The sequence below is a fragment of the Sparus aurata genome, chromosome 21, assembly GCF_900880675.1.
Source record: "Sparus aurata chromosome 21, fSpaAur1.1, whole genome shotgun sequence".
NCBI lineage: Eukaryota > Metazoa > Chordata > Actinopteri > Spariformes > Sparidae > Sparus > Sparus aurata.
The window spans coordinates 23,471,170-23,483,126 of NC_044207.1; the positions used below are offsets into that span (position 1 = coordinate 23,471,170).

The 11,957-nt window shown below is 41.0% G+C and overlaps 2 protein-coding genes and 1 long non-coding RNA gene across 3 annotated transcripts; 1 reads left to right on the forward strand and 2 right to left on the reverse strand.

The window, feature by feature from the left end:
* Positions 1-57: 57 nt before the first annotated feature.
* thap4 (THAP domain containing 4) lies at positions 58-4,984 on the reverse strand. Its single transcript, XM_030402697.1, has 5 exons — positions 4,728-4,984; positions 2,834-2,993; positions 2,056-2,165; positions 1,380-1,483; positions 58-1,178 (listed from the first exon to the last, which is right to left on the reverse strand). Exons 1-5 carry the CDS (start codon positions 4,750-4,752, stop codon positions 1,062-1,064), a joined length of 516 nt encoding a protein of 171 aa, XP_030258557.1. The 5' UTR covers positions 4,753-4,984; the 3' UTR covers positions 58-1,061.
* A 677-nt stretch (positions 4,985-5,661) lies between these two features.
* agxtb (alanine--glyoxylate and serine--pyruvate aminotransferase b) lies at positions 5,662-9,819 on the reverse strand. Its single transcript, XM_030402696.1, has 11 exons — positions 9,490-9,819; positions 8,738-8,930; positions 8,572-8,636; positions 8,355-8,455; positions 8,190-8,260; positions 8,020-8,104; positions 7,802-7,900; positions 7,581-7,650; positions 6,466-6,561; positions 6,244-6,372; positions 5,662-5,976 (listed from the first exon to the last, which is right to left on the reverse strand). Exons 1-11 carry the CDS (start codon positions 9,760-9,762, stop codon positions 5,869-5,871), a joined length of 1,290 nt encoding a protein of 429 aa, XP_030258556.1. The 5' UTR covers positions 9,763-9,819; the 3' UTR covers positions 5,662-5,868.
* Positions 5,975-6,846, forward strand: LOC115572532 (uncharacterized). Its single transcript, XR_003982094.1, has 2 exons — positions 5,975-6,123; positions 6,220-6,846. It is a non-coding gene; the product is annotated as an uncharacterized LOC115572532 (long non-coding RNA).
* Positions 9,820-11,957: the final 2,138 nt, after the last annotated feature.

The following is an 11,957-nucleotide window of genomic DNA, read 5'->3' on the forward strand; positions in this document are numbered from 1 at the left end:
AAGATACCAATACAAACAACAGGTGAAATAACTTTCTCGTAAAAAGGAGACATATGCTCATTTTCAGGTTCATAATTTTATTTTACTATGAGAATAAGTTTACAGTCTTGAGGGGTCTCGTTTATTGGCATAAATAACAACCACAGTAACACCCAGTGTAAGGACAACTGAATTTCGCACACAAAAAGCATTAACTCCAAAAGAACAGCAGCTATTTCAGCGTTCAATCTTATGATAGTGCAATTACATGTAAAGAGAAGATGACAGTGCTTAACATTAATTTATCAGTGCTTTATAAGCTTTACAGCTACAAGATTAAATATAAGGACAATAACTATTGAGATAATGAAAGCACCCATGCATAACAGAGGCCATGAAGTGTCTTAATAAGTAGCTTAATAAAAGTGCAATATGAAGTCTTAATGTTTTTAGATTAAAGGTTCCCTGTGGTGTTTTTACCCTCTTGAAGCACTTTGTAGCCATTTTTCCATGATTGTGTTCCCTTTATTCATTTTGTTGGTACACCTTGCTGCTGATGTCTCACACTATTCGACAGTGCGTTTGGTGGTAATGTGCCAAGTTTTGCAGCAGTGTGGCAGCAAAGGCAGGGGAGAAGAAAACTGCAAACGAGTAGACATGGACGTAAATAATGCAGGGTTTAAAATGCCCCCCGAGTGAGGAAATGCACTAGACACATTTCTTAGACCTCGAGGGTACACACAGTGTGTTTTGGTGGGTAACACATGATGTAAACACCACTTTTGTTTGTTTACAAGAGAACTCCACAGGGCCCCTATAATCTTTTTGATTTGACTGTAACATTAACTCTTGGGGGATTTGTCTCACTGTACTGCCTAAACACTACTCAGTTCTATTTTTTAGCACACAGATACTCCGATATGGCAGCCATAACCCCTCTGCCACATTTAATATATTATCATGTTGCTTTATATCTGTTTATATGATCGGACTCAGCTGTGATTATTGATCAAGCTCTTCTTTTTTTAGCTGCTTTTATCTTCCCTAACAGAGGTATATCTTTGTTCGAGGAGCCTGTTGGGTCAAGATGAACGACGGTAGGTGATGTGCAAGTGCTGCATCAGCTCCTGGTTGTCTGTCGCCATGGAAACTGTCTGCTCCAGCTTGCCATCAGGTCGCAGCTGAAACACTCTCGAAATCTGAGAGATGGAGAGGAGCATGCAAGGTCATTGCTCAGAAGAAGCAAAGAAGTCGTTTTATTGATCAAAATCAGTTCCAGGGAAAAGCTGGAGATGATGTTTTGTGGGCAGTAAGATTACACAGAACTGATTTTAGCAAATACATGAAGTAACTAATATTGATGATGAGCATATGATGATTGATCGGAGAGGCAGTGTTACCTGCTGAACATGCGGCTCCCGGGCAAAAGAGATTCTGGCCACAGCCTGGCTCTGCAGGCTCAGCTGCTGTGCCGTCAGCTCTCCCTCCTCAATCTCCACTAAACCTGCACAAAAAGACAGACAAAAAAATGCACATTTTCATTTAATTCATACTAGAACAAAACTCATTATATTTTCTATTTTATTTTATTTCATTTTAGTGTTCTTCAGTCCTGGTCCTCTGGGCCCCCTGTCCTGCATGATTTAGGTACTTTCCTGCCCTAACACACCCGAATCAAATGAATTTGTCGTTATCAGACATAAGCAGCACTTGATGACGAGCTCATTTGAATCAGGTGTGTGGGAGAGGGGGAACGTCTAAATCATGCAGGATAGGTCCCCCGCCCCCCTGAAGACCAGCAGTGAAGAACAATAAGCAATGCTTCATTTCACAGGGTCTATCTTTGGGGTGTGGCTTGTTTCATCTTTCTGTCTGATCAAAATTTGTTCTATCATTAAATTCAGTTTTAGTAAGTCTGTCTCTTTCATGGCCATCACACACACAATATTCAGCAGAAATTTAAATCAGCTGATCTTATCTTTCCTAGTAGATTAATAACTCATTTCTTTCTGGTTTCAGTGGTTCTCTTTAAGCCAAACATATATTTTAGAGTTTTCTCAACCACATCCTTACTACCTGAGTTCTGTGCGATGATGAATGCCACCTTGTTTGTTCCCGGCTGCATTCGAATGAAGCCGCACTCCCTGTGCATTGGCTTCTTGCTCTCTGCATGGAATGCATTAAACCTGTCAAAGACAGTAACAATGAGGACTCAGATGAAGTCTGTCAACACGGTTTCTAAACAGGAACAACAGAAATCAATTGCAGTTCTCGCTTTAGTACCGACGCAAACACACACGATTGATTTAACACTGCAAATCTAGTTCATCTATATTAGGGCTCAGGATGACTAATGCATCTATTTACAATAATGACATTTAATACCAGACACTCAGTGCTTCTTGGTCTGGCATTTCTCTGCTTGCACTGTTTCTGCTGTGTCTTGAGCAAAATGTCAATTCATTCAATTTACAAAGACCACAGAAGACTCACAGTAACGAATATACTACCTGTTCTCAAACGTATACTCTTTTAATCATTGGAGAGAAGCTCATGTGACCTGTTTGAACATGTAAAAGCAAGGATCGTCCCTCTAAATGAATTTATCTAACATTGAGGTAATTATTTTTTTTTCCCACCAGTTTTCCCAACAGTAACACTCCCTGAAAAACTTGCTTTTGCTGACCTCCAGTGGTTTAACGTCTCACCTCCCAGCAGTGATGTCCTCGAGACCTGCTGTGACATTACTACTGGGTGTGGTTAGTAGTGCATCAAAGTTAATCTCCAACCACTCCCAGCATTGATGCAGGGAGTGGTGGGAGGTGGTGCAGTGTGATTGCTCAAAATAACGTACATAAAGTTGATTACTGGTTGTCCCACATGGCTGAAGTGCAGTGTCTCTGTGTAGTGGAACGGTTTGATGGAGGGAAAACAGCCTTCACCAGGTTCATCTGACTCCCAGGTACCCAGAAGCCAGTCCAGAGGGAGGAGGACTGGGTTCAACTCCACTGACGCTAAAACACACAAACAGTTTATGCAGTATTATTGTGAAAACAGAGAATAAACATTACATATATACTGTTTAGACAAAACACTGATATTACTTTACATTTGAAGTTAGTTTGACTTTAATATGAAAAAAAAGAGATAATTACATATATTTTGGGTAATAACATGTGACAGAGCAATTTACAAGTCAGCTGGCATGACAGGCACTGGAGATCAGTTTTTGAGTACTAAATGTTGTAAATTAGATGCCAGTATCTTTTTATGGTGGACACTTTGACTTGTCATAGCACCAGGACATGCATTTCTACAATATTATGGTGTTGAGACACCGTTTTTCACCTTTTATCCTAACAGTGGTTCTATTCTGTATCTTGCCATTTCTTTTACTTCAGTTTGTCTTTATTTTACTCTGAATAAGGGCTAAAACAATTTACCAAATTATCACTGAAATCAAAATATTGCTATGTGCACAATCCAAATCACAAGAGCTGCATCTATTTTTTGAAAAATTAAGCATTTTGGTGCTACAAATTATATATTTTGTAGACAAAAGCCCTGTTGGTAGAAATCACAATAACATATTTTTTATTTATTCTATTTCAGTGAAAATAAATGCAAAAATTCCCACTAAAATCACGACTCATTCAACAAATGAAGTGTTTCATTGTACTGTAAATTTTTCCGGTTACTATATGTTATCATTAAGGCAAGGGAGGTTTATTTGTATAGCACAATTCGAACACAAGGCAACTGAAAGTGCTTTACAGGGGCATAGAAATTACATTAAAGGACATCGGAAATTGCATTTAGGATACATTGAAAACAAGGTGGAAGACATCAAGACACAAAACATTAAAACAAGTGAAGTAATAGGAAAGTAAGCTAAAATAGAGACAAGACTAAGGAATAAAAGTGCAATTCAAAGCCTTGAAATTGCTTCAGCCTTGATTTAAAAGAAGTGAGAGTCTGAACGGACCTGCAGTTTTCTGGGAGTTTGTTCCAGATATGTGGCGCATAATTAACACTGACTGTTGCTGCGTTTCAAGCCAAAGAAATAAAGGTTATTATCATTACTATATCCAAATATAGCCTCACAATAAATTAACGCACTACTCACTGAAAAACCACACAAGTCATTTTCATCTCTCTTTGGCTGTGACGCAGCAGAGTGTGTGTCGACCACTAGGTGGCAGTAACTTGGAAACAAGGAAACACAAACACCAGAAGAAGACGATTCTGTGGCGAACACACAGTAAGGTGACGGCTGTACGTCGCATTTATGTAAAAGTAAACTTTAATACAGGACGCAATTATGACGGCATCCTTTATGTATCGATTGCCGATTGCAAAATGATGACCTATCGTGTTCACAGCACACAAACGGCTGAATGTGTCCGGCCGTTGCTGTGCGTTTACCGTCACAGGAGCCGATGTTAGCTACTTTCATTTTGACAGCCCGCTAGCTTGAATGAAAACTCAACAGTCAACGGTATGCTCGAGTTGGGTGTAAAAAACGGCCACGGAGACACTAACAGACACATTTCACCTTTGGACTTTCATAATATATGGCACACTATTCCGTTAAGAGCTAATAGATACTTAATAATGAGCTATCATAATGAAAATAGTTGGTAGTCGGTTAGCCTGGGTACACCGTGACATTGGAACTAGCTAGCTTGTACAGTTGACATTAGTTAAATATGTCGTACTCTTAATTAAAAATTGAAATATTGTCCTACCTGTGTGGCTAAAAGGACACGCCATTACTGAATGAAAGTGCAGTCACACGAGTAAATAAGCATAAAATGTGGCGGAAGTAAAAAAAAAAACAAAAAAACGTAAACGTCACTAAATTGATAGTTGCGCTGCACGTCGTTGATCCAGTGTGGCGTTGTTTTAAAGCTGTTCCAATAAAAGCAAGGAATCCTGGGAAATGTAGTTAAGACAGCAAAGATAAGTGTTAGAATAGAATATATTCCTATTGTTATTGTTTCAGAAACAATGAAACACGGATAACCTTGTCTAAATGTAGTTTTCCACAGAATGGTAGTAGGTAGATGATAAGAGACTGCTGTTTCATGCAGTAAACCTCACACAGCCATATTTGTATGCTAGCAGAGGGACAATTGCATCATCGACTGTTTCCATACACACGAAACGTCACACACCTAATACTGTCTGTAGTGATGGCGGCACAGAAAGTAACCTTTTCAGTCACACGGTAACCCCCCATGTCCACTGTCCCACCAAGCTTTAGATCAATCACAGCTTTCTTTATTAAATAACATAAGCTCAGATTTATGATCTCCCATTTGGCCAATCTTTATTCGGGACTTCCTTCATGTAAGACAATATATGTTGAATAAACTGATTGTGCAGGCAGATGTTTTCTGCATGAATTTACTTCCCTTGTGGGAGACCTTAGTGAATACACAAACATTGTTGTACTTCTGCATCCAAGAGGGGAACCTCAAAAGCTGAAGCAGTTTTTGGGGTCCTTCCTCTAGCCTATGCCATCCTACCTGTGTGATGCACAGGACATGCCATTAATAAATCAAACTAGTATAAACTCAGAAGATTAAATGTCACTAAATTATGAGTTACTCTGCAGCAATGTGGCTCCAGTGAGATATACTTTTATAGACGGCAAAATCAGAGCAGGGAATCTTGGGAAGCTGTTACTGCACATTGAAGCAGGGGAAGAGTTTAATAAAATAAAGCACACTTTATTGACATCTATCAGTGCACTCAGCATGGCCCATATGACAATATCGGCTCATTCATTTCAAAACTCTTACACAAGAGTGGCTTGTGGCCTGTGTTACAAAGTCTATGCAGTCAAATGCACAGACAGTTTTCAGAAGTGTTTGTTCTGGTCTCTTAAGCCTTGCTCTTTTTGCAGGTCTTGAGAGCGTCTGCCAGGGCGTGCAGGGCCATGTCAGCATTAGTCTTCTCGCAGTTGTATCCCATCAATCCGATCCTCATCACCTAATGAAAAGAGAGGTGGAAAGTACAGTGCATCAGAGCCTGCAGTGACTCAGCAGCATGATTCAGACGGCTGTAAAGACACCAAACTGATGGCGCTGCTCTCGCTGTTTTTAAAAGGCTGGTTTATTTAGTGTTACGGGACTAAAGGTGACTATTGTTTCTCATGGAAACATTATTCCATACAGGACTGATGATGTAGCTCATGGCCACAATTTTTAAGGCATTAATCTGTCCACTGTACAGGCCTGAACTCCAGGAGCAACTTACCATGCCAATGGAAGGGCCCAGGCCTCCAGTCATCTCCATCTGGTGGTGTTTCATGATGTAGGTCAGCAACTCCCTCCAGTTATAGCCTTCAGGGATGGCGATGGTGGTGACGGAGGGAAGCCTCAAGTCCTGCAATGACATGTCACAAAATGAGTGGTCACAACACAGATGAGGTAACAGTTATAGTATAACATAAACGGTCCTTTACAGGTTCTGCCTCACCCGTTCAGGAACGAAGAGCTTGAGACCCAAGTCCTCCAGTCCTCTGTACAGGTATGCTGCCACCTCCTTGTGTTTCCTCCAGGACTCCTCCAGCCCCTAGAGGGAGACAAAGATTAATGGAAGTATGTGGTAATCAGACATGAGCTGTGCCAACAATACCTCACACAAAACAACTGCAATACGAGAGGCAAATTCAAAGCAATATGTCTATTCTGAAGAAGTAGAGATATCGATCCCAAAAAGGTAATTAGCTGAAGGGAAATAAAAGATCATGAGCCACAGCCAAAAATGTGTCCCTCTGCCAAATTCCCTGCTGTAAAATTAAGAGTGTTTGAAGAAGGTGCTGAAATAAAGAGGCTTTCGATAACGCTTTAAATTTAAGTCCTTGTAATAAGTGTGAGTTAATACATATTGAAGTGTTTACAAGTCCTTATCAATTGCTTTTGCCCAGCAGGTTATGTTTTCCATGTTTTTGTTGGTTTGTTGGTTGGTTGGTTTGTCAGCAGGATGAAATAAATACTGAACAAGTTTCCATGAAACTTGATGGAGGATGAGGCTCAGCCCAGAACAGACCCCATTTACTTTTGGGGCAGGTCTGGATAGAGGGACTGATCCATAAACCTTTTCACACTTTCTTGAACAATGTGAGATTTGTCGACATTTCAATTTATTCATCAGGGAGTAATTCATGGAGCTTGATGAAAAAAATCTACCGTATGCAGGTGGCTGGTATCTGTGAGTATGACTTTAGGGCCTTTGGTGGAGGTATGCGCTCTACTGAATGTCACTGTAGTTAACGTTATTTTGTGTGATTAAAACAATTTGTGCTGCTGGGAGCATGATAAACAAATTTATTCTGCAAAGTCATCTGTTAATGCAAAGTTAACTGCTAAAAAATGCATAATAAAGAAAAAAAAAAGCTTATTAAAGTTTTAACAATTACACTCATACCGACTTATTACACAATAACTAACTCTTAGTAAACAGACCATAATATAAATCCATACCTTGATACATTTTTGGTGAACATAAATAATTCGAAAGACGACAATAAATGAAGGTTGTGACCGTCTTTCACTAAAGTATCTAGAAAAAGAGGTGAATTGTCCCTTTACCTTCTCAGCAAGAATGGCCAGACTTTCTCTCAGGGCGAAGAATCCAGACACTGGACCAGTGTGGTGGTATCTAAAGCCAAGAAAGCACATGATCAAATATTATTCACCGAACATTTAATAATAATAACAACAATAATAATAATAATAATAACAATAACAATAATAATAACCACAGTTGAAGTAAGGTTTAGGTGTTATGAAAGGAATCATAATACACTTACAGTCTGGCTGGTTCGCCATCACAACCCCAGTAGTTGGACAGATGTGTCATATCAAAGAGGTAAGATACTGGTTTTGTTTTCCTGTTAAACATCTTATGGCTGTGAGGGGCAACAGACAGACAAAGAGATGCCTGCGTCAGGCACTTGTTGGCCTCAGATTTCATGCAGTTGGGATGGAATCATGCGTATGTAAAACACCCCACAGAATCCCTCCTTACCATGCTCTCTCATTAAAGGAGATGGGTGCAGTGCCAGGAGGCGCGTTCAGGGCCTTCTGAGAACCAGTGTACAGGATGTCAATATCTGGATGCACAATAAGAGATAGATTACATCACACATCAGCTCATGGTGGCAGGGGACAGAACTGAGTCCTTCACCGGTGTCTTACTTTGCTTGTCCATAAAAATTGGTGCTGCTCCGAGCGATGCAACTGTGTCCACCAGGAAGAGGCAGTTGTGTCTGCGGTAATGTGACAGTAAGCCGTGAGAAATGTGACAAAAACAATTTGTTAAACGCATGAAACTGTGCATTTTATTGGGAAATCGAGTCTCACTTTCTGCAGATGTCTCCGATTCCATCGACTGGGTGGCAGAGGCCAGCAGAGGACTCTCCGTGTGTCAGGAAGAACAGGACAGGCTTGTGTTTTTCTACAGCCTACAGAAAGGTATGGACATGAGTTTAATGACATGGTCTCCTTTTACTGACTTGTAACTGATTATTTTTTGTAGGTTGAGTCAGTTACGGGGCTGCTTCAGAGACATTGTGCCTACCTGTTCAATTTCCTTATTGCTGAAATATCCTCCTGGTGATTTTACCATTCTATGTACATTGGCACCTAAAGAGTTAAAGAAAGAAAGAAATAACAATTAGGGTATGTAGTTGTTTCTCTTCTTTGGAGACCCATGCGTAAAACCGTGCGTAAATCGCGTAACGTACCCATCCTTTCTGCGATCTCTGCAACGCGCTCTCCCCAGATTCCGTTGATGGCCACGAGCACGCTCTCCCCGGGCTCCACCGTGTTGAATACGGCACACTCCATGGCTGCGTGCCCGGAGCCGCTCATAGAAATGGTCATGTTGTTCTCTGTCTGAAAGGCGTACTGGATCCCTTTTTTGATGTCATTCATAATCTATGAAACACAATGAAAGCGTGATGACCACGGCACCGTCTCCAAGTATTAACGTTTATACAACCTGAGCAGAATCCAGACAGCGAGTAGCCTACTTTTGTCAACACAACACTTTAGTAATATTCAAATGTGTGTACATTACTTGAGGTTTAAGCCAAATTGGTCAGATATTGATTTCAGCGGGTGGGTAAAGCACGACCATGCGCAATAACGCACAGTCTGTTCTGATCTTCGAAATGTTGATTTCTTCGTCTTGTCAAAAACGTATGAAAAAAGTAGTAACTAAATTGTTAACATGAATGGTTACAGCAAGTTGAATTTGGTCCCTTTAAACCTTTCAGTGGTGGGAAAGTTATCAATTAAAAATTTTAAAAAGAGTTAGAATTAGAGTTAAAAATGTAATAATACTGCGAAGTGATGATGCTGTATTTTAGGATTAATTGACACTAAATGGACCAGTGCCCCCAAACTGTACTAAAGTTTAGAAAAAAAGTATTTTTCCACCTGAAAGAATCTTAACTGTAAGGAAATATATAATAACAACTCAGTCCGACTTTACCTCATACATTTCTGGGTGCAGGTGACCAATTATCGGCCTGCCTCCTGCGGCTAAGACACGTGGAGGAACGTTTGAGGGTCCCGGTCCGAACAGGTAACGCAGCGGAGCCTCCAGTGGCTTGAGCATGCATGCGGGCGGTGGGATGGTGACGGAGGACATGGAGCGGTCCAGTCGCTGTAGCAGGGGCGCGCTCCTCCCGGCCAGCGGACTGTCGAGGGCCGCTGCTGCCTGCTGGGCGAGCTGCGCGCTCCGGCTGAACAAAGCCCGCTGCATCACGGCTGCTGTCCTGGTTCCTGAGAAGCCTGCACCGAGTGAGACGGAGAAACTGAACCTGACTGTGAGGTTTGGGTGAAGATTTAAAACAAACAGGTCTTTGACCTTTTGGCCGCGGGACGGTGTGCCTCCCCTTATTGCCAACCCTGCCCCTGACTTCAGGGCAATAAGGGACACCATAATAAGAGATAATTGTTATATTAAATTATAGGAAAAGGTTTTTGTAGAAGTAGATTTTTGGTTAACTTTTGTAAATGGCACCAGCATTTTATGTTTTAAACATGTGAAACTTTCAAAACTGGTGACATACTCAAATAGAGTCTGAGCAGCTGTCCTCTTTACCTGGGCCATATTTACATTTACAGAAAGTGTCTCCAGTGCAAAGACTGTCAGTGTTGGCACTTCTGCCACAGTCCGGATCCACCAGGACTGATCACTGTGACTCCTTAAAGCACCTTAGGGACTCTTGAACTCTTGAACTCTTGTGGGGAAGTGAAGACCTGAACTTTGCAGCCTTGAACCAGCTCAGGTTAGTTTGCAGCTGGTTTGTTGGTTTTGTCTACCGCCACATGTCACACGGCGGCATTGGGTTTGTGGAGAGGAGTCTCCTCTCAGAGAGCCAATCTGCTCCCTCAGAGGAGGAAGGGGGCAGGCACATGCACACACACACACACCTACACACACGCGCGCGCACACACACACACACACACACAGATGTTTTTTTTAAATTAAAAGTCAAACATTGGTCCAGTTTTATCCTCAGAATAAGTGAGCAGAATAGAAAATGATTCAACATTAGTTGTCTGTGAGTTCAGCTGTGACAGGTGGCATTTCACACATCTCCGATATGATTTTATCTGTGCAAAGTGTGGTGCATCCAAGCCATTTCCCAATTGAAATCAAAAAAGATTGGTTCCATGCAATGAAAAGAAAGCAAAATTAAAACCACTTCCTCCATGTTTGTTTCACATAAGCAGTTTTCACAGGGTTTAGTAGGATCTGTGTGGAATAAGTTCATTGTTTGGCTCCTCGCTATGGTCAGAAATGCTCACGTCTCTATTTTTAGCTTATTTAAGTGTGTATAGAGTTGTCCAACCCCAGTAGAGAGGCCATATTGTTAATGGAGAGAGAGTTGTTGTCACAAGGTCTCACCAGATATGCAAAAACACAACGAGAAAGGAAACAAAAGCTACATTTGGCTTCATAAATTAAAGAGATGGTGTTTGTTTTTCTGCCTTTTGTCACTGACTGAGTAGAACTTATGAAAATGTTCTGTAACAGCAAACAGGCCCCCTCTCTGAGTCAGACTGGGTAAATAATTACACCACTGGTAAATAAGTGGGACTCTCTCTCAGTGGCCTTTGAACTGGACTGTACATTCAAAATCTGCCCAAACAGAGCGGGAGGAGGAGCTGGGGGGGAGAGAGAAACACCAGTGTTTATATGCAAGATCATCCACAGAGGGCGTCATAACAGTGTCAGTACTGAGGTCATTAACATCGAAAAATTAGATAATACGCACGCGGCCGCATGGTCAACCAGCCAATCCAGTCCCAGGTTAAATAACAGAATAATAATGTTGATTTAGTTCTTTAAATTTAAATCCTGATGATTTTTGTTGTAGTTGTTGTAAATGATAGGAGTGGACTCTATATGAGTTACTTTCACAGTGTGATTTCTAAACACCAAATATAAGTAGGCATAAAAAACATGTGTCGTGCTCTCTCTACGAACGCAGAACATTTGAGCTTTCATCAGCATCGTCCTCGTTCTCACAGGGGGTGGCGGCTCCTTCCCTTCTGTTCTTCCATTTACGTCTTTAGCCTGGAAGATGCACTTTGTAGTTTTTGGGAAGACATTTTAATCAGAAGAGGAAAGATCTTCACCGACTGACAAACTGAATAAACAAACTCTCTCTGTTTTCATGACTGAATAAGCAAACTGACGTCAAAGGACGACACATTTTCTGTTTCGCTTTGCTTACATGTGGCGGACCCTGCCACCTTTTTCCAGCCTCAAACAGCGTTCTGGGGACCTACATTTCTTGTTTATTCAGTTGTGGAAAGAATGAATATTTCTGAGTTTGTATACTTATATCATTAATATTAAAAAAAAATAATTCTGGGTATGAATTTCTTCTCATAAATGACATTGTGTCCATTTAAACATGTTGGTCATTACATTATTAGGTGGAC